Below are 23,630 nucleotides of genomic sequence, written 5' to 3' on the forward strand. Positions count from 1 at the left end.
TCACTCAAAGACTGCCCACAGGCGAATGACGTAACCGACAGGCGTGAAAAAACTCTCGCATGCCCACGAGGGTTCAAGCATGTCTGATGTAATCACACGTGATTCAAATCCATATGGTTTTTGAAAAAAATAATAAGGTCGGATACTTTTCTAATAGACCTCGTACATCAGTAAGTAAGTCCCTTCGACTGCTTCCTTGTTTTCACTCGGGGTCACCATAGCAGACCCAAGGTGGGTGTGCATGCTGATTTAGCACAAGGGAACCTTCTGCACTGAAACCAAGCGTACTAACCACCTGAACACCACCCCTGCCAGCGTGTCTACATCAATAACCAACCAGTCTCATTTCAACCGCTGCTTAATATTGTGGGATTTGACCACTTTTGGGGACAGCCTGCACAAACGCAGCATCACTTCTAACAAAACAGTGGTGTACTGTTTTGTTTTCGGCTGCAATCACTGAAGCAGTAGTGAATAGTGCAGTTTTTTCCAGCTCCCAGTTGAGATGGGAAGACAAGGCAAATGAGAGAGGTTGTGTCGGTAAGTTTTAGCGAGATTTAATTTGAATAATAATGTCCCCGGAAGTACGTCATATGCGTCATATGCTCTGTCATTTAACCCTTGTATCACTCATCCTCAAATTAGACTACTGTTCCCTATTATTTATTTTATTATCTCTCACACACACACACACACACACACACACACACACACACACACACACACACACACACACACACACACACACACACACACACACACACACACACACACACACACACACACACACACACACACACACAAGTTTCACATGTATAGAAAAGTGTCCAAACTTTTGACTGGTACTGTATAAGATATATAAGAAACACTAAAATATTCCATGGTTGCACTGCTTCATAAAGTTCCCTGAAAGTAAAAAAAAGTAAGTCCCTTCGGCTGCTCCCTTGTTTGCACTCGGGGTCACCACAGCAAAGCCAAGGTGGATCTGCATGTTGGAATTGGCACAGGTTAAAAGTATGCACTTAAAAAAAACCTCTTGTTTTACAAAGTCCTATGCACTTAAAAGAAACCTCTTGTTTTACAAAGTCCATGTACCATGTCCATGTACCATTTGTTATATTAACCCTCTGGGGCCGACACCGTCGTATACAATGGCAAAGACCAAGCTTTACTAAATTATAAATAACTTTTGAATGATATGAGATAGAAACTTACTTTTTTTTTCTTTTTTGCTGAAAAGTTAACTCTGCGGACTTTCGAGCCAGCCATTGGCCATCTTTGTACTCCTCATAGAAGCTGTGTGATGACGTGCACAATGTGAGTGTCCAATCGGAATTGGCTCACCGTCACATGGTTTTCCAAAATCCAATCGTAGGGCAGATTTACTTCACGTGAAAAGCCAAAGATCGTTTTCAGGAGTGATATGTTACTTGTTGGCCCATTTGAATAGCCCCCTGGGTGCTCCAATGAGTACATACTTTTAGTACATACTCAGTGCGCCCTGCACCATTATGCACAGCTATCAGTGAAAGCAGAAGCAGACGGAGATCCTCTGATGACAGTCTCACGTGCTCAAACAAAGAGTGTGTAACTGTCAGGATTGCTCCACTAGTTTGCATGTGAATGTTACAGGATAACTCTGTTGCTTTCTCTGCGTAAAGCACTGTTAACCATATCAATGGACAACAAAACGCATAGATCATTTTGTATATATTGTTCAAAATGTGCATTTGTGTTTATTGTTTGAACCTTTTGTTGTACAGTCTTTCACACAAGACCTCAAATTACCTTTATAAAGTGTCAAAACAGTTGTTTATTATAGTTTGCTGTGTGTTTTGAATAAATGTGTGTGGAAAATTATTTTTCGCTATTTTTGATAGTAAACCTTTATTACACTTATAAAACACAACAAAACCATATATATTCTGAAAGCACAGGTTGTCCTGAAAAAAAGAGACGTAAAACGTGATTGCGGGATGCAGGGTGAGCTGTTAACACCAATAATAAAACATTTATGCCAATCGAGTGACCTGTCCAGAAAATGCTCTTGGAACCCAGAGGGTTAAATGATCAGATTAAGCACAATGTTTTGTTGTTTTGGTGGTGGTGGATGGGTTAAAAAAAATTGCGAGAAAACATTAGGTCAAACAACCTACATACAGCCTGGAATTGCCACATACAGTGAGGCAAATAAGTATTTGCTCCACTGTCAGTTTTGCAAGTTTTCCCACCCAGAAAGACTGAGAAGTCTGTATTTTTTATGGTGGGTACACTTCAACTGTGAGAGACAGAATCAAAAAAAAATTCAGGAAATCACATTGTATGATTTTTAAATAATTAATTTGCATTGCATTCTGTCTCTCACAGTTGAAGTGTACCTTTGATAAAAATTACAGACCTCTTTAGTCTTTGTAGGTGGGAAAACCTGCAAAATTGGCAGTAGATCAAGTACTTACTTGCCTCACTATATTTAGTAACTTAAACTTTCTGGGTTGTTGATTGTTGGGAAATTTCCCTGGTAATCTTTAAAACCTTTAAAATCTCTACCCTTACCAAAAAATAGTACTGATAAGTATATAAAAAGTAAACTAGAAGTATACTTGAAACATACTTGCATATACTACTTTTTGGTAAGGGTAGATACTGCTGTCTACAGAAAAAAAAAAGTTTTTGTTTTTTTTTTTGTATTTTTCACTTTAAATCAATATTCCATTGATGACAGTATGACTGAAAATAAAATTTCATTATATTTGGCAAATGTTCATTTTCTTTCAGTAAGCTCACCCACATTTAGCCATTTCCTCTTAAAATATCAAAATAGAAATGTTACACTTTTCTATGACCCTCCCAAACATGTACTCATCATTCTGAACATTTTGAATACCCTGGAAAATCTATAGCTGCTGCAGTTTGGAAAATACAGCTGTATTTGAAGTAACACTCGGGACAAAAAAAGGGCGTGGTCATTTTCGGGCTGTTTGTCCCGGATAGAGATGTTGGCACATATCCCAAGTTGTTCCTTGGGGTCATATTAGTCTAGAACAGTTGAGTTATCGTCTCCTAAAATATGTGCATACATGTCTCAGCTGGGTCCTCTACTATTGGAGGAATCCATTTTTACACTTGGTGCATTCAAATTGTCTCATTAAAAACTACAACAAAAAAAATTAAAGTGCAAACTCTCTCTCATCTTCAACCACTTATCCAAGATTGGGTTGCGGAAACTTCAAGTGCATTGTAATTTTATTTGAAAATTGAACACAACTTTTATCTAACACAAAATTGGGAAAAATGTTAGTTTTATTTAAGTATTCCTACTTTTTAAATTATTGAATCCATGTTGCACAATTGTCTTCATCTGTGTTCAGTATTCCCGGCATTATTGTGTTACAGCTGAATAACACTTCTTTAGTGAAAGTTAAAACAAACACATAAAAAAACACCTTTTTGCCACATTAGCTGACTATCCTGACAGTGAACACATGTTGGGGACACATGGTCCAAAGAACCTTGTGAAACATGTTGATGCTGCATAATCCTATGTGGTAAATATGGCAAAATTTGGAGTGGACGACTGTGCTAGAACTGTTAGTCCCATTGTCAAAGCCTTGGATTCTTAGATTATTACACTAAATGATTCTGATGTTTATGCAGCATCACAGACACCCAATTCTTTCTTGCAGGATATATTTATCTTTATATAAGTATGATGATGCAGATGTAAGTGTGTCATTTGGAGATAATATAAGGATGTAGAAAATGGGCTCCTGTTACTTCTCCATCTGTTTGTGGTAAGATCTTAAGTGTCGGCAGAGCAGAGTGCCGCTTTTTGACAGATTTATAGAGAGCTCTTCTTCCACTATCAACACATCTGGGTGGTTCCTGTTTACATGAGCCTCAGAGATGGATGGAATGGCTGTGCACTGATGATGTGTGACGGGCGAGTGTGGAGTGCAACAATGTGGGGACCTGCTGTTCCTCAAAAGCAGGAAATACTGCATAAATCTAGACATAGATGCATGTTTGCATTGTTAATGGTTTTTTGTTGTTATTGCTTTTATTATTTTTTTAACACTTAGATGATTTCAATGTTAGAAGTATTTTATTACTGCAAACCCTCCCTGCATCAATGTTCAGATTTTTTTTTCTTCTTCTCCATTTTGATGTCTTTCAACTTTCATAGGAGAAAAAGACGTCTGCCCTTAATGTTGCTTTAAGCTTGGAGCAGGTTGTTTTTAGAAGGTGATTAATTCAGCATGATCACAAGCCAAAAACCACGTCATGGGACTATTTAAAACAAGCTGACACACAGAAATGGCAGTTACAGTGTCTGGCAAAGACTCCAGACTTAATTACCAAAATTGAACAAAATTGAAATCCTACTCCAGGCTACGGAAATCTCTCTCCAAATAACACCAAATAGCCAGTTAAATGACAAAACCTTGCAACTGATAATGACAGAGAACAGGGAACAATATTTATTACAAGTTTTGTAGTTGCACGCAAAAACAAAGTTAACTTTGTGTAATTTATTAAAATCAAACCAGCCCGTCTTAAAGAGGTTATTGCACTGGATCTGGGGGGGGAGGGGGGGGGGGGGGGGGGCTCTACTTTGGTTTATGTCCACATAATGATAAAATCAAAAACATCAGTGGTCTCATTTGGGTAGTAATAGAGTTCAAAGAAACAAATCAGAAATGTAAAATGCTGTGCAAATATTTGTGGCACACTAGAATTTGGATGAAAATGTAATTTTGATGAATAGAAGACCAAATTTGAAATTTCTCCACATTTCTATCACAACAAACAAGTAGGATTACTGGTATTTAGTTAGCGTTTAGCTTTTTGATTTGTCAGTGTACTCCCTGGTATATGACAACACAAAGGCAGGTGTCAACAGTTGTTTTTTTTAAAAGGAAAAAGTGCAGTTTGATCTTATTTTAACTTGCAGGAAACCACCTTAAAAGAAATTATGTTTATTAATTTATTAAATTTTTTTAACCCTAAACACTGACATCAGGAGGTGTCCACCCATGCCTTGGATAGCTGCTTGACATGGTATCCGGGGGTTAGTGTTCTAGGGTTCAGATGAAGCTAACTTTATTTTTATTTATAAATGTGAGTTTAGCAGCTTTGGTAATCCATGCAGTGTTTATTGTGCATGTATATCGTGCATTTCACTGGAAATTCCTGTATTTTTGTGAACTCTTGGGGAATTGTGGGGACTGAATTTGCAGCAGCTAGTTTGTACTCTTGCATTCAAAATTAGCTTTACCAGTTATGTTTGTGTTATTTTAATGAATCCTAATTCAGTGACTACCCTCTGTTCCTCCTTTATGTGCCCCATCTTTTTGAGAAAGGATCTTTGTGGGATACACTGTTGACTTTTCGACCCAGTAGAAATCTGCCTTGGCTAGGGTCAAATACATGAGTACAGCTTCCCTGCAGAAGTTGTTAAGGTTGTTATTGCAGCTTGCTTTGCAGGCACAGAATCACAGAACATAATGACACTGGTTGAAACCCTTAAATTAACTCCAGCATCAACTTTTTTTCCTCCCCCAGGGTGTGTTAAACTTATTTTGTGAGATATAGGAAGGCATTTGTGGGTCAGTCAGTCAGAAATCATTTTATACATTAATTGTGCTCATGGTGGGGATGAATCAAAATTGTTCAAGATAGAAAGTCTTGAGAATCATGAGTTAGTCCATATTGATAAAAATGTTCCTGAAGATGACAGCTCATTTATTGTCTACACAGCATATTTGGGCAATTAGGTCCAAGTTGGTGCAGGTTTTCCTTGCTACCTCAGCAGGTGGTTTTACTGATCAGATCCTTCCCTAAATTCAGGTGATGGTCTAGTGGTTAAGTGTTGGACTTGAGACCAGAGGATCCTTGGTTCAAATCCCAGTCTGACTGGAAACTCACTAAGGGCCCTTGGGCAAAGTTCTTAATCCCCTAGTTGCTCCCGGTGTGTAGTGGGCGCCTTGTATGGCAGCACCCTGGCACTGGGGTAAATGTGAGGCATTATTGTAAAGTGCTTTGAGCGTCTGATGCAGGTGGAAAAATGCTATATAAATGCAGTCCATTTACCATTTAAATTTCTGTTCTGATCATCTGTACCCTCCCCCCATACACACACCTTTGTTCACTCTCTCCTTCTCTGTCTCTCCTCTGCAGTGTTGGCAGACAACCTGAAGTCAAATCCAGGTATAAAGTGGCAGTATTTCAGCTCCGAGGAGGGCATCTTCACTGTCTTCCCTGCCCACAAGTTCCACTGTAAAGGGAACTACGAGCATCGGAGCAGGTATGAAAAACCTTTCCATGTTTTAAATCTTTTGATTTTGTTGCATTGTTAATCAGCTGTTGAAACATAATTTGTTTGGCAACCGAGAGGATGTCTCAGAACACAGAATGCTCTTTGTCTTTCCCAATTAGTTCAGGGGTTAACGCAGTCTCAAGGTGCACTGAGACGAGTATGGCTGTGACTCACTCAGTAGCACAAACATCGTTGTGACGATCCCACCCGCTGTGTTCACAGCTGGCACCGTTCTTTGTTCCACCAGCTGCCACGTGCTCTGCGCTGGACGTATATAAAATAATTATTTTGTGGCGGATTAATCATTTTTTTCTGCTAATTGGCCATTGAAAATGGCTCTAATTGCATCCTTAATCACAGAGGAGGCTGCAGCCGGAGCCATTTGCACATGTGCGCGCCTAACTACCTGCAGAAACCATTTTGAAATCTCTAAAAAGGTATTTATTTGTCATGTTTACATCATCATGGCTTGATAAAACAGTTGTGTGTTCTTTCCTTCTTGTGTGCAGCTGTTAAAGTGTGTTTATGACAGATTTAACTTCTTGTTATAATCGTTCAGACGAGCTGCGCTCTGATGTGATCTGCTGACGTCACCAATTGCTCTGTTCACTTCTTTACTCCACTTGACAAGCTGCAGGTAGTGTTGGAGAGTAGATCACACCACACAGCATGACATTTGTCCGTGGAAGATTTTTTGAACATTTCAAAATTCTCTGTGCGCAATAGCACGCACCGGCGCCCCTCTCGCATCCTGTCTGTACTCGTATACTCTCCAGCATGACAGAGTTCGTGCTAGTGCGTGAGTCAAAGGCATGCTTGTGTCAGTGTACCTTCAGGCTTGCTCTGGCTTCCTCCCGCATCCAAAGACATGCAGGTTAGGTAGATTGGAAACTTTAAAAATTGTCCATAGGTGTGCATACAGGTGTGAATGTGTTTGTTTGTCTATATGTGGTCCTGGGACAGACTGCCGTCCTGTCCAGGGTGTACCCTGCCTCATGCTCCATGGCTGCTGGGATGGGCTCCAGCCACCCGTGACCCTTAATTGGACTAAACTGTTGAAGATGACTCAGTGTGAGTGAAACAACACTCCCTCTGGATGTGTTTTAATTTCAGCTTTTCTGTTCCTCGCATACCTGAACTAGCCATGCATGCACATTTAGTGCATGTGAGTTCTACCCTGTAAGGCCATTACCCATCCCCACATTTATAAAAAGACAGTAGTACTATATATATATATATATATATATATATATATATATATATATATATATATATATATATATACAAGGGCTGTCAATAAAGTATAGGTCCTTTTTATTTTTTTTCAAAAACTATATGGATTTCATTCATATGTTTTTACGTCAGACATGCTTGAACCCTCGTGCGCATGCATGAGTTTTTCCATGCCTGTCGGTGACGTCATCCGCCTGTGAGCACTCCTTGTGGGAGGAGTTGTCCAGCCCCTCGTCGGAATTCCTTTGTCTGAGAAGTTGCTGAGAGACTGGCGCTTTGTTTGATCAAAGTTTTTTCTAAACCTGTGAGGCACATCGAAGTGGACACGGTTTGAAAAATTAAGCTGGTTTTCGGTGAAAATTTTAACGGCTGATGAGAGATTTTGAGGTGATACTGTCGCTTTAAGGACTTCCCACGCAGTGGGACGACGCACAGCGCTCCCAGGCGCCGTCGTCAGCCTGTTTCAAGCTGAAAACCTCCACATTTCAGGCTCTATTGATCCAGGACGTCGTGAGAGAACAGAGAAGTTTCAGAAGAAGTCGGTTTCAGCATTTTATCCAAATATTCCATTGTTAAAGGAGATTTTTTTTAATGAAAGACGTGCGGACGGATTGCAGCGTCGGCTCGCAACCACCGCGACGCTCCGCCACAGGAAAAACACCTCTGTTGGAAGCCTTAAGGACAAGTTGGAACATGCCCAACTGTTAAACAATTTCTCAGATACTCACTCCACTGAAAGCCATCAAAAGCCGCCTGGATTTTACAAATGGTTATCAACACGGAGGTGTTTTTCCTGTGCCGCCGCACCGCGCTGGCTGCATCCCGACGCGCGGACCCGTCTGCACGTCTTTCATTAAAAAAATCTCCTTTAACAGTGGAATATCCGGATAAAATGCTGAAACCGACTTCTTCTAAAACTTCTCTGTTCTCTCACGACGTCCTGGATCAATAGAGCCTGAAATGTGGAGGTTTTCAGCTTGAAACAGGCTGACGACGGCGCCTGGGAGCGCTGCGTGACGTCCCACTGCGTGGGAAGTCCTTAAAGCGACAGTATCACCTCAAAATCTCTCATCAGCCGTTAAAGTTTTCACCGAAAACCAGCTTAATTTTTCGAACCGTGTCCACTTCGATGTGCCTCACAGGTTTAGAAAAAATTTTGATCAAACAAAGCGCCAGTCTCTCAGCAACTTCTCAGACAAAGGAATTCCGACGAGGGGCTGGACGACTCCTCCCACAAGGAGTGCTCACAGGCGAATGACGTCACCGACAGGCGTGGAAAAACTGGCCAGGCCCTTGAAATGCTTCTTATGGAGCCCCTCCTTAGTTGCCCTGGCTGTGTGTTTGGGGTCATTGTCATGCTGGAAGACCCAGCCATGACCCATCTTTAATGCTCTTACTCAGGGAAGGAGGTTGTTTGCCAAAATCTTGCAATACATGACCCCATCCATCCTCCCTTCAATACGGTGCAGTCGTCCTATCCCCTTTGCAGAAGAGCACCCCCAGAGTATGATGTTTCCACCCCCATGCTTCACGGTTGGGATGGTTTTCTTGGGGTTGTTCTCATCCTCTAAACATGGGAAGTAGAGTTGATTCCAGAAAGCTCTATTCTGCTCTCATCTGACCACATCACCTTCTCCCATGCCTCCTCTGGATCATCCAGATGGTCACTGGTGAACTTCAAACGGGCCTGGACATGTGCTGGCTTGAGCAGGGGAACCTTGCTGCCCTGCAGGATTTTAAACCATGACAGCATCATGCGTTACTAATGTAATCTTTGTGACTGTGGTCCCAGCTCTCTTCAGGTCATTGACCAGATCCTCCTGTGTAGTTCTGAGCTTTCTCAGAATCATCCTTACCCCACAAAGTGAGATCTTGCATGGAATCCCAGACCGAGGGAGGTTGACAGTCATCTTGTGCTTCTTCCACTTTGTAATAAATAATCATAACAGTTATTGTCTTCTACCAAGCTGCTTGCCTGTTGTCCTGTAGTCCATCCCAGCCTTGTGCAGGTCTACAGTTTTGTCCCTGGTGTCCTTAGACAGCTCTTTGGTCTTGGCTATGGTGGACAGGTTGGAGTGTGATTGATTGAGTGTGTGAACAGGTGTCTTTTATACAGGTAACAAGTTCAAACAGGTGCAATTAATACAGGTAAAGAGTGCAGAATAAGAGGGCTTCTTAAAGAAAAATGAACAGGTCTGTGTGAGCCAGAATTCTTGCTGGTTGGTAGGGGATCAAATACTTATTTGCAGCAGTAACATACAAATAAATTATTTAAAAAAATCCTACATTGTGATTTCCGGATATTTTTTTTTAGATTATGTCTCTCACAGTGGACATGCACCTAAGATGAAAATTTCAGACCCTTCCATGATTTCTAAGTGGGAGATCTTGCAAAACCGCAGGGTGTTCAAATACTTATTTTCCTCACTGTACTTCATACTGCGATTACTGGTTGTACAAAGGCTGTGACATTTAGCAGCTCTTACTAGTTTTTTTTAAGGTGCCCAGTGGGTGACAGGAATAAGACCATCTGATTCAGTTTGTTTTCCCTTTAAATCAGTTTTAAATCCATTTCATGACTGTGGAACTGATTGGGCTCATTTTTCACTGTGCAGCTGCAGCTATAAACCACATTTGAATGTGTTGGCTATCGTTTTTGTATGTTCGGATGACAGTGAGGCACCAAATGCATTGGATTTTATGAGGTCAGCCACCAAGAAACTGTAATTTAGCTCAGGCACACATCAGAGCAGTGCATTTGTACTTGTAAATTTCGTCTTTTTTGATGCTGCAGCTTTGCATTGTGCAACTCACTTCCCAGACCGGAGTTGATGCCAAAATGTGACGTAACTGCCTTTATCTTACTCACCCCTTTCCTCCTCTTTCTCACTCCTCCTCCCTGCCAGTTGCTGTGGAGTGGCACATGGGGCATGGTGTTGGCGTGCTGCCCTGGCCACACATGCCTTTGGCAGGAATCTGGCTCTGTAGCTAAAGCCTGTTGGAATTTCACACCTCCACTGTTGTGGTGTTTTGTGACCACTGTTGAAAGACATGTCTTTCTTCATTTTTTTTTCTTTCCTTCTTTCTTTTTTGTGTACGTATCTTCTTGTCACATTTTGCACTGGTTCTCCTCTTTTATTTCTTGGTCTTCGGGTCAGTCAGCTGGTGTACATTCATGAGAGAAATGATGCCCGAATGAGGTTTTTAAAATTTTTTTTTAGTCCCCTACAGCAGACCACACACGCTCAGTCTCTATCCACCACTCCACATCCAACAAATATTGCGGATAACACACATGTACAGAGATAAAACAGTCAAATTTTGTCGAGCCATTCAAATCCATACTAAAGGCCCATCTAGTCTCCTTCTTGTATGGCTAGCATATCGGTGTAGCATGGAATTATGTTTCCTCTCCTTTTAAATCATATTATTAGCAATGAAACAGGTCTCAGCCTCACTATATCTAAATTTTGGGTCTGTTAATGAAGCACAGAGTAGTTGCCAGCGACCACTTTAGTAATCTCTCTGCTTCCTTCTTGATCTACTGCTGATGAACTAATGCCTTATGAGCAGTAATTTCCGGTAAACCGATTCTGTTCTTTTTCACTCTGAGTTGCTGTTGCTGAGATCACTGAGGCTGGCACTGCTTCCAGAGGACTAGACTAACCTGACATTGGCATTTGACGTCTGTTATCAGAAGTATTAAAGAGCTGAAACAAGAGTCTCTGCAAGCTGGACCATTTGTACCTTAATAGGGCACCGCAGACTCATTTGAACCCTGCATGATATTGCGGGAGTTGACCACTCCCATTGTGTAATATGTACACAGCATAACTTCACACGGACAAATGGTGTTCTGTTGTGTTTTTGGCTGCAATCACCAAAGCAGTCACAAAAAGTTTTTTTTTTTCCAATCCCAGTGTTGAAGGGAAGACGAAGTGAGTGGGAGATGTCGTGTCGGTGTTAGCCTACACAGCTAACCAGAGTAGCTACGCTCTCTCACCTGCAAAACCGCCTCAGCGTGTTTGAGCTCCGGGTCATAAACAAACCGCAACGCATGTCCACTTTCCCACCGCATCATCACTTTTTCCTTGCATTTTCACTTTGTTTGCGTGTAATTTCCCAAAAAACCCATTGAAAATGCTGTGATTTTCCCACTGTAAGTAGAGAAATTACATCATATGCGTCATATTTTACCCCTTTAGCGCCCGTCTTCAAACAAGACTGCAGTGCCCAATAACCGACTGCTCTCTGCAATCAGCTGCATAGTTGGCTTTTGGTAAATTATTTTTGAATCTCATAAGTTAAGAGTTGCCTCCAACTAAATGCACACAGATCTTCACTGTTCCAAAACTTTGGACTGTCTACTCAAAACATCCACTCACTTTTTTTTTTCCCTTTTTGTAATAGTGGATCTGTCTGAAAAAGTATCCAGGGGTCGTTGGACCTGTCTTTAGAGCGAGAATTGTTGGATAATTTCTTTGTTATACTTCAAAGTTTCCAACTGTATCCATATGGCTTTAAATGTTAGTGAAGTTGAGTTTAATCATTCCTGCATGTTTTTCTGCAGGCCCGTTTATGTGTCTGCAGTACGTCCACAGTCCAAACACATTGTGGTGATGGTGGACCATGGTGCATCTGTAACTGACACACAGCTTCAAATTGCCAGAGACTCGGCACTGGTCATCCTCAATGCAGTAGATGAACACGACAAGGTCAGTGATGCCAGCAGATAGCAGCGGTTACAATATCAATGGTTAGATCTCTGTATATTAGATAAGACTCTCAGTAGACTCAATAAGTGCCATACTGAACTTCTAACCTGCTTTTAGTGACACCAGTGCCATGCCTTATTCATTTTCTCTCTTTGCTGCTCCTCTCCAGATCTCTGTTCTTTCAGTGGCAGAGACAGTCCGCTCCTGTTCTCTAGACCAGTGTTACAAGAGTCTGCTGTCTCCAGCTACCAGTGAAACCAAGAGGAAGATGAGCACCTTCATTTCCAACATCAAGGCCTCTGATGGTGCGACCCAGCATGCAGCAGGATTCCAGAAGGCCTTCCAGCTGCTCCGGAACACCACCACCATCAGCAAGCATAGTGCCAGTAAGGAAGAAACTAGATATATTTGTTCATTGAGACCAAGGGCCATTAACCTGGTCTTATTCTTTAAACAGTGAAACTAATGAATTTGTTAAATATATGTTCTAAGCTTGTATCATTTATATATATTTGGCTGAAACCCATTTGAACTTTTGAAATACACAGCATAAAGGCTGCATAGGCATTCATTTCATGAGTGCTGTTTCATATTTCATTGAGAAACTGTTGCACAGAGACCTATCTAAGAAACCCATGTAAACAATTTCAGTAATTTAGTAGACAAAATTGCTGTAGTATGTCAGTCCATTATAATGACAGTGTAAGACAAGTTGGTAAACTAGTGTGGCTGCTACCCAGTAATTAAACTCAGCCACATGGGGTGTGCATCCAGTACACTCTTGAGTGCCAGTCCTAAGCCAGGATAAATGAGGAGGCTTGCGTTTGGAAGGGCATCCAGCGTAAAACAAGTCAACCCAAACATGGAGAGTACAAATCGAATTTCCATACTGGATTGGTCGAGGCCCGGGTTAACAACGACCGTCACCTGTGCCGTTGCCCAAAAGGGTCACTCAGTCACTCACTCATCTTCATCTGCTTATCCAGGATCAGGTCGCGGGGGCAACAGCTCTAGCAGGGGACCCCAGACTTCCCTTTCCCGGGCCACATTGACCACCTCTGACTTGGGGATCCTGAGGCATTCCCAGGCCAGTGTGGAGATATAATCTTTCCACCTAGTCCTGGGTCTTCCCCAGGGTCTCCTCCCAGATGGACGTGCCTGGAACACCTCCCTAGAGAGGTGCCCAGGGGGCATCCTTACCAGATGCCTGAACCACCTCAGCTGGCTCCTTTCAATGGGGCCCAACAGGGTGTCGGCGGAAATTGGGATACTGCTGGGTGAAGAAGAAGAAGAGGGGGAGAAAGTGTCCACAGATAGCGAGAGAAGAGGAAAACTAGAAAGGTGGAAGTGAGAGTTGGGACTTTGAATGTTGGCAGTATGACTGGTAAAGAGAGAGAGCTGGCTGATATGATGGAGAGGAGAAAGATAGACATGTGTGCAAAAGACCAAGGGGAAGGGGGAATAAGGCCAGGAGCATAAGAGGTGGATTCAACCACTCCCCCTCAATCTGCTTAACAATATTTTGTTAATTTCTACAGGACTTGTCAATTGCCTTAGCAGACCAAAACCAAAGGCGTAAGGGCCAAATGTGACCCATGAGCCCCAATTCGGGATGCACTTCTCACATTTGACTGTTGAAAGTGCAGAAAGACAAGAGGAAGATGTTTGTGCTGTGATGTGAACATCTTTAATGTAACTGCTGTGAAACAATCATGAAATGCTTTGTTTTTATGATTAACGGCGTTGTTTTCGACCTCTGCATTCACACTGTACTTCTCTTATGGAAGGGTTGTTGTCACATTTTCTACCAAATCAGCAAGTAGATGTGGCAACCACAAGCAAAAATCATGAGAACCAAAAGAAATTAGTTATTGAAATTTGCTCCCATGGTGGAGGTCTCACAATGGAGGTAAGTCTAACAACACCACAGGCTGCTGTTGCTTTTTTCCAGACAGTTTGCTGGTGAAGGCTAATAACAAAGTTCATTCTACCCGTTCATGTGATATAGACAAAATCCATGCTGTCGGAGAAAGTCATGCTGCTCTATTTGATAAGCCGTTATACCATTGTGTGTCATACAGTTTGTCTGCTGTCTTTTGGACATCCTCTTTTTGTGTGGTTAGTTGATAGTTGTTGTGTGTTTCTGCCCTGAATCAGCCACAGACACGGTCATTATTTACCTTTCATCTGGTATCACATCTCGAGAATCATCAGAGCTGGAGAAGAGAGCAACACTCAGTGTGGTGAGAGAGGAGAACCGACACCTCAACAACTCTGTCATGATCCTCACCTACGCGCTCATGAACGGTACGGCACGATGACATCACTTTCATTGTTTTCTGTTCGACAGAAAAAAGTCACATTTTAAAGACTGCTGTGCCAGCAAGCCATTCAGTGTGCCCTTTTTATTCAATGTAGATCATAACTTCTATAATTATATTTAAGTCAGAAATTACAAATGAAAACAGAGAAGCAGAGCTTTCCCTAATATATAGTAAACGGTCTTCCAATCAAATCCTCAGGCATATTTCTAAAACACTATTTTAATACAATAAGTATTACTCTTACATACTGCTATTACATCCGCCAAGGTCGTCATAAAATCATCAGCGTTTATGTTTTTATTTTTCTGTCTGTTAGCAGGATTACATCAAAACTACTGCACGGATTTTGGCGAGATTTTCACCACAGATAGATATTAGGCCATGGAAGACTCAGTTAAATTTTGGATCTGGATTCTGGATTAAGATTTCTCTTTATATAGGTTTTTATGGATTACTTCAAAACTGCTTCACAGATTCTCAGCAAATTTGTACCACAGATAGATATTAGGGCATGGGAAGTGATCTGGATCCTAATTCTGGATCAGGATTTCAATTTTATACACATCACTTTGTCAGATTTTGAGGATTATGTCAAAAGTACTTAACGGATTTGCATCAAATTCTCACCACACATTGGTGTTAGGCCTTGGAAGACTCCATTAAATTTTGCATGCGATCTGGATCAGGATTTCACTTAGACTTTTAAGGATTATGTAAAAACTACATGGATATGACATCATCAATCAATCAATCAATCAATTTTTTTATATAGCGCCAAATCACAACAAACAGTTGCCCCAAGGCGCTTTATATTGTAAGGCAAGGCCATACAATAATTATGTAAAACCCCAACGGTCAAAACGACCCCCTGTGAGCAAGCACTTGGCTACAGTGGGAAGGAAAAACTCCCTTTTAACAGGAAGAAACCTCCAGCAGAACCAGGCTCAGGGAGGGGCAGTCTTCTGCTGGGACTGGTTGGGGCTCATGATGTAAAAACAAGATCAGGAAGACAGTATTTTGTTTCAGCTTGTGAGTTAAATATCACATTGCAACATCTTGATCAATCGGACCATTCTGGATCAGTATGCAATTCTTGCATTGTGTTGTGGAATCCGGATCCAGGTAAAGTCCGGGTCACGATGTGAATCGCATATCTGTTATTTTGAGTCCTTGTCAGCCTTTGGTGGACGTCAGAAATCTCAGATTGCTCTTGTTCTTAAGTACTTTGTACAGTTTAAGATGTTCCTTTTTTATGATACATCTTTGTTGAAAAATGTCTTACTTGTGTTACTTATTGGATGCTTTTATGATACAAAAGGAATAAATCCTGTGTTCCTGTTATGTGTGGGTGTATGCAAATGTTTCAGGCAAAATAAATAAATGAATACACAAAAAAAAATTTAACCTCTTCACCAGCCAGTGTATATAAATGCATAGAAATAAGTTAAATTCCTGATAGGACTGGGTGATGTCATCTTAATTAGAAAATCACAATGTCACAATGAACGATAAAATCGGGAGCAGCACAGATGTGTGATTGCTGCATCTCCATCCAGGCAGGAAAAGTGTTCTTGATTTCTCTGATTAATTTTTTTATTTTTTTTTTATCTGTGGACAATGTGAAAAATAGATGTTTTCTTGCAGCCAAGCAGCACAGTATCTCCCTAAAGGGCATTAAGCTGAGGCGTGCTTTGAGCTCCCGCCTCGTTTCAGGCCGTGCATGGCTCACAGACTGTCTGGCGCACCTCAGCCTTTTCACATATGCAATAAAGAGTCGCCCCTATCCATCATTGGTGCATTGTCTGGCTGAAACTCTTTAAAGTACAGGGATCAAATAAATATATATTTACATGGTAGCAGGGATGATGAAATTAGTATGTTTGTGGCAGGGTGGGGGGTGTGGCATCACAATGTTGGCTCCATTTCGTGATGTTATCGATGGCAATTCCATCATCCAAATGCCCAGCTCTCACATCTCCCCACTTGACCAGTGATCTCCTCACATACGCTGCCCGTCTGTCTGTCACACCAACGTCTGAATGTGACACAAATCTGTCGTGTTACCAGCTCATCTCCAAATCTTCAGACAGTCTCCACATTCACTCTGTCCTCGCTGTGACCTTTGCACAAAGACAGTGGACAATCAAATGCAATAAGCAAAAAAAGACTGAAGCTTAGTAAGCTGCTCAGAAAACTAGACAAAAACTGTCCACTTGTTTAAGTGTGTCTTAGTTGCTGCTGTCTGGAAGCTTCCTTTTCTTCTTTGACTGTCCTTGTTCAGCCTTCTGTCTCATCTGCTCATCATCTTCTGCACACTCGCACTAATCTGTGCTGTGCATGCTTTAGTCCACGTTAAAACAAATGATTTTCTCATTGGAGAATGGAAATGAGGTACATCTAAGAGAGCAGAGAGTGAGACTTCAAAGGGTACTCTGCTCACTGTGTACATGACTGACGGAGGACCTCGCCTCTTTTAAGAGCTCCAGGATGAAAAGGATGCAGACATCTATCGATCTCAGAGATTATTAGCATTGCATATTCAGGGAGAAAAAACATTTGTTTTGTTGCTGTTGCAGATGGCTAACGGACCTACTGTGGGTGTTGTTCCTGTATCCCCTGCCAAATGTGGAGTGCTTATTGTTCAAGATGATCAGCAGTCCCTTTGCTGTATAATTCACTGTCTGTGTTGGTCAGCGTGCACTGATGAGATGCCCATTAACCCTGAAACAGTCTAAGGTTGCCTTAATTTGTCATGTCCAGATATTGGTTAGAAACGATGGAAATTTAATTTGTAGGGTACATATGCAATTGATTTAATACAGTACTTCACAATCAGTTCCATGAGTATTTGGAAACAGTTTTTTGCTTTTTTGCCTCTGTACATCACCACCATGGAGTTGAAACAAAACCATCACTATATGCTTATAGTATAGACTTATAGCTTTAATTCAAAGTGTTTAACAAAAATATTACTTTAACCATTTAGGAATTACAGCCATTTGTATGCACAGCCCCTCTGTTCTCAGTGCCCATACGCAATTACACAAATGAAATATCAGGATTATTTTTAATGTAAATCATCACTTACATACAGCCAGTTTTCCTTAGATAAATCAGGGGGTGAAGATGTGAACATTTCCAAGTCACTGAATATGTCTTGACTTCATTTACACCAATCATTAAGAAGTAAAAACAGTATGGTACTGTATGGTAAATCTGTCTTTAGTCGGCAGTTCTCAAAAATTGAGTGATCATGGAAGACAGACTACTGAGGGAAGCCACCTAGTTACAGGCTTCTGTGGCTGTGATTTGAGAAACTGCATTGTGCAACTTTTGTCCCTTTCATCACCTGTTATACAGCTTCATGGTAGAGTGGAACAGAGAAGGATTTTCTTAAAAAGGAAATGTCAAATTTCAGTTACCATGTGCCAGAAGGCACATGGGAGACGTAACCTAAATTTGATCTGTCTTCTTATACAACCCCAGTTCCAGTGAAGTTGGGGCATTGTGTAAAATGTAAATAAAAACAGAATACAATGATTTGTAAATCCTCTTCAACCTATATTCAATCGAATACACCACAAAGACAAGATATTTAAAAGATTCAAACCCAGGTCTACATATTGGCAGACCAGCTCCACTGAGCTACCTGCTCTAACTGTCTATAAAAATGGTTATAATTCCAGAATAGTTAATGCGGTACTTTTTGTTAAATCTCTTGAATTAAAGCTGAAAGTCTACACTGGAAACACTAATTGGTCTTTTAATTTCAACTCTGTTAAAATGGCATACAGAGACAAAATCACAAAAAGTGAAACTTTCCAAATAGTTATGGATCCAACTTTACGCAACATGCAGGTTTTTATCATTGATGCACCTCATTTGTCAGCTCTCATTATTGTGCATAAGATATTTATATTCTTGATGTAATCATAAAGTTTTAAAATGTTTTGTTAAAAATGTGGTGTTAGAAATCCTCCACAGTGGAAATAAGTCATGAAATTGTCAGTCTTGGCAGGTGTGTGTGTGTTTGTGTGTGATACTCTTGCATACTTACTCTCTAAAATTCCGAGATCAAATGAGACATTTTTTTTAAACACTGCAGTAATATTTTTATGTGACTATCATCTCATTAATCTGTCAAATGGACACTCCCTCAGAAGTCAAAGAGATCAGTAACTAGTTAATTTAAGAAGATATTTCACCTTTATGTCTGTTGTTGCTTCAGTCAAGCCAAGTGTTTGCATTACACGGGATTCTGCTGTAATCCAGTCGCTGAGTGGATCCTGGCAGGAATTCTGTTCCGTATCTTTCCCAATAGGTTACGGGCACCCAGATGTTCCAGATGGCAGCTGGAGGGGCCAATCATGGATATAAAGTCTCCTCGGAATTACCTTTAGATGCAGAAAATCCTAAAATGTGCATGAACATTTGAGCTGTATGTTTCTTTTAAACCAATGGTTTTATTTGGGTCAGGAACTCGGGGATTGAAAGACAAAGCTGTGACAGATGTGTAGGATTATATGAATAATTCCTATTAGGAAAAACATAATTGCACACAAGGTTGCAGGTATGGAATATTTCTGACCTGGAATCAATTTTCTTCTAATCTAAGGAAGAAATTCATGATTCCAGCTCCTGTTTGAGAGTAAGGGTGCAGTTTTTTCCACCTAATTAAATGACTCATTTTTCCACTAGGGGGGATGGGAACAGTAAGTTTTTTTAATAAATAAAAATTTCAACTGTGACCTGTCTGTGTCCTCGTACGAGACACTTGATCTGCATCGTCTCAGTCCACCCTGCTGTAAATGGGTACTCGCTTTCACTGGGTTTTTGAAATCCAATTCAAAGAAATTCCGTCATTGTCCTTTTACCCAGCTATACTAAAATACGTAATGGAGCCTAATAATCATGAAATGGGGGTAAAAAGTAACAAAATGGAGCAGACTGACCCAGACTGACTCCAAATATGATTCAATTAATTACTTTTATTTAATTATTTTTAAGTTAGAAGAATTAGAAGTAGCAAAATGGAGCAGACTGACTCCAAATATGATTCAATTAAGTACTTTTATTAAGTTTTTTTTTTCTAGCTAAATGGAGCAAAATGGGGACTGATAATAATGAAATGGGGTAAAACTTAACGAAATGGAGCAGACTGACCCATTGACTGAAGTTTCATCTCTCGAATGCCAGATGACGCACCTGCCCCTACTACATCTACTGAGCGCATCTCACAAAAAAAAAAAAAACAAAAGCTAAACAATTAAATAAAAGTAATTATTTGGAGTCAGTTTGTTTCACTCTGCTCCATTTTGTTACATTTTACCCCCCATTTCGTGATTATCAGTCCCCATTTTGCCCCATTTTCCTCCAGTTTGCCCATTTTGTATTTTAGTATGGCCCCTCCTGTCAATGAACTCAATCTTGATCTTCTTCCCTCCTTTCAGAGGGAGTAACCGGCTTGAAGGAGTTGGCCTTCCTGAGGGACCTCGCAGAGCAGAATTCGATGAAGTACGGCTTTGACCGAGTGGTGGACAGAGACCGTGCTCTTGCGGCTTCCTCGTCTGGTTCTGTAGGTGCTTCCTTGTTGCCAGTAGTGAAGGGAAGTATGATGGTACTGAACCAGCTCAGCAACCTGGAGACAACGGTTGGCCGCTTCTACATTAACCTTCCTAATCGTATGATTGATCTGGCTCGCTTCAGCCTGCCGTACTCTGACCCTCTGGGAGACGGTACGTAATTTAGTCCCAAATAGACCAAATTGGACTAATGCTGATTGATATTTAGCTTTGGCTCTGATTCGTTGTCATAATTAAACTAACCTGATCTGTTGCATGAACTTGGTTCAGGCTTTATCATGACTGTGAGTCGGCCATGTTATTTTGGCAACCTGCTCCTGGGTGTTGTTGGCGTAGATGTGAACCTGGCCTACATCTTAGAGGATGTCACATACTACCAAGACTCACTGGCTTCATACACCTTTCTCATTGATAACAAAGGTAAGTAAGCTAATCTGTTCTAATCCAATCACTTTTATCAGATGTCTCATTTGTCTAGATAAACACCATCCCATGTTACCCACACTGTGTATAAAAGAACCTCTTTATTCCAACTCATCTTTAAAAAAAGATGGACCTGTAGTCACCAACTAATCATACATTTTATTTCCACATAAAAAAGAATTACACTTTGTAAGGACTTTGTTTCAAGGAAAGCAATTAAATCTAGACTTGAGTCTCCATAAGGTGCTCCTTGCCCAGTCACTCTGATCACACCCACAGAAGTCTGTTACTCCTTCAGAGTTGTCACAGGTGTCTTAGTGGTGTCCCTCCCTTTCTTGCGTGGTCAGTTTTTGATAATTGCCTATTCCAGACAGATTTGCCCTGCAGTACCACAGATTGTATTTCTTAATGACTGATGTCAGTTAAATCCAGGACATATTCAGTGACTTGGAAATGTTCATGAATCCATCCCCTCACTTGTCTAAAGAACACTGGCTGTAAAAGTGATGACTTCCTGTAAAGTCATTGTTGTGTACATATTCATTTTTGTTAGTTCACTATGTGAAAGTATTTTGTTTTGTTGTTGAATAACTTTGATTCATTTGCATTTGTTTCTGAACATATTTTACTCTGCGTACAGTGATTTTTATTCTTCTGCAGTTTTGCTGACAGGCCTGTGCATGCTTTACAAACCACTAAAATATTAAAATGCATACTGTACATTCTCAGCCAGTCACATGATCATACTAGAAACAGAAACTAGCTGAACTTAGATCGTCAGGATCACCTGAAATGGGAAGAGGCGTAAGGTTGGATGGAGCTTAAAAGATGAAGGAATGAAAGTCAGCTGAAGAAGACAGATCCAAGTCTTTTTATGTTTAAATGTTTAGAACGAGTGCAGCCAGCGGTACACTTTTGCAGCTGTGTGACTTTTATTCCTCTGCTGTGACATTTGCAAAGTCTTTTTCTCCTCTCCCTCAGACGTTTTGTTATTTTAATAAACACTCCTACAAATTATAACTTATTAGTGCAGCCTGCTTATTAGTGAAATTTGCTCAACACCAACAAATGGCTCCTATTAACATGATTAACCACCATCCAAACCAGCTGCTGCCAATTATAATGTCTTTAAATACATGCTTTGAGACCTGCAGGCAAAAATAGTAAATGAGTCATTAGCATATTATAGTTTCTCACATGTGATGTTTAAAGGTTGGATGCAGATTGGTTAGAATTACAAATAAAAACCTGGATGCTTCAGTGGACTGGGTATAGTTTGATGTAAATTACAATGCAGATACATACTGCGAAAATGTTTATTTTTCGCTTTTTAATAGGTCTCATATTTAGCTGTATTTATTGAGACATATTTTTAATCTTTTAAAATTGCTTACATACTGGCCTAGACTAGACTGTGAAAATGGCAGATGAGTTAGTTCATCCCACCTTTGTGTAAGCAGTAATTCAAAAACAAATAAACTTATCTGGTAAGTCACCACATTAAAAGAGCAGATAATGAGGACAAAGTCATTCAGCGATGGTTAACGTTTATGCATCATATCACACAAAAACAAATAAACAAACTGAAAAAAAGGGGTGGGGGTGACCCCCTTTTGTTTTGCCTGTGTAACATCCCATAGACGTGGCTGTCACATGCTGGATGGATTATGCAAAATTAGGAACAGCTGTGGTACTTGCATGTACTGGTAGATAAGTTAGAATTTTGGTAGAGACACTTTTAAGTGGATAAATACAGGATGAAATATAGAACAAAATGTAGAAAAAGTAAAACCAAAGAATGGATAGAATGTGTGGCTGGGGATGATATTTATCAATGCTGCAGATTAATGATAGCAAACTCAAAATGCTGTTCATAATGTTTTGAACCCTTTATTTATTTATTGTTACTGCTGAGTTTGGAAGATTTTCCCAAATTATGGATTGAAAGGAAAATATTCTGTCTTGTGCTAAATAGTGTCTTATCAAATTACAAAAAAAAACACAAAAAAAAACTGTTGATGTATTAAAAGTAAATAAATTAATGGATGCAAATGATGCCAAATGTTTATCTACAGGTTACACCCTCATGCACCCGTCACTGACGCGACCCTACCTGATGACTGAGCCGCCGCTGCACACAGACATTATCCACTACGAGAATATCCCAAGATTCCCTGCAGTCCGACAGAATATTCTCAGGTGAGGAAAGATTTTTGTGTTGGGAGATGTCTCTGTGAGTGATAAACTGGACAATGAATTTAGAACAGAATTATCTGCAGGCATGGGCACATACACAGAAGATTAATGTGTGTGTGTGTGTGTGTGTGTGTGTGTGTGTGTGTGTGTGTGTGTGTGTGTGTGTGTGTGTGTGTGTGTGTGTGTGTGTGTGTGTGTGTGTGTGTGTGTGTGTGTGTGTGTGTGTGTGTGTGTGTGTGTGTGTGTGTGTGTGTGTGTGTGTGTGTTTGTAGCCTCCCTTTGGGCAGTCAGATCATTTCTGTTCCAGTAAACTCCTCTCTGTCTTGGCACACCAACCGACTCAGGGACAACAAAAAAGACGCGTACAACGTTAGCTACGCCTGGAAACTGGTAGGTGGAGCTTTGGACGACTGAGGCTCAACATCTGATTTTTATTTATGTACTTTCACTCCACAGTTCAGAATGTGAGTCAATATTCTGAATGGATTTGCACAATTTGGGAAAACTAGGTGCAAAGGTTCACTTTCTGATTGAATTGTCAGGCGTGCATGCTGCAAAATCACCGCAGTGTTTCAATGCAGTATTGCAAAGAGGAGGCGAATGACCAGTGAAGCACGGTAATCTTAAAATAATGTAGAAGAAGGTAAAAAAATAGTAATAATAGTAAAAATGTTGTAACTGCTGTACCTTTAAACCACAACATGGACTCTGGGTCATTATCATCGTTTCAAAATACACACTGAACTACTGTTTCTCTTCCCCCATTTTCCTCTGAATAGTTGTCAGAAAGCAGTGTAGAGATGAATGATTTCACTTTTTCTTCACCAAACCTCTACCTCCC

General features: G+C 40.6%; 1 protein-coding gene across 2 annotated transcripts in view; it reads left to right on the forward strand.

Annotated features, from left to right (window-relative positions):
* The window catches only part of cachd1 (cache domain containing 1), a 203,080-nt gene that overhangs the window by 130,013 nt on the left and 49,437 nt on the right, over window positions 1-23,630 (forward strand). For both annotated transcript variants that reach the window (XM_034179556.1, XM_034179557.1), the window contains exons 5-12: window positions 6,178-6,304; window positions 12,120-12,264; window positions 12,434-12,650; window positions 14,422-14,571; window positions 20,039-20,323; window positions 20,441-20,590; window positions 22,669-22,792; window positions 23,062-23,179. In XM_034179556.1, the coding sequence (XP_034035447.1) occupies window positions 6,178-6,304; window positions 12,120-12,264; window positions 12,434-12,650; window positions 14,422-14,571; window positions 20,039-20,323; window positions 20,441-20,590; window positions 22,669-22,792; window positions 23,062-23,179 (1,316 nt within the window). The remainder of the gene's footprint in view (window positions 1-6,177; window positions 6,305-12,119; window positions 12,265-12,433; window positions 12,651-14,421; window positions 14,572-20,038; window positions 20,324-20,440; window positions 20,591-22,668; window positions 22,793-23,061; window positions 23,180-23,630) is intronic.

This window comes from Thalassophryne amazonica, chromosome 10 (genome assembly GCF_902500255.1).
Source record: "Thalassophryne amazonica chromosome 10, fThaAma1.1, whole genome shotgun sequence".
Classification (NCBI taxonomy): domain Eukaryota; kingdom Metazoa; phylum Chordata; class Actinopteri; order Batrachoidiformes; family Batrachoididae; genus Thalassophryne; species Thalassophryne amazonica.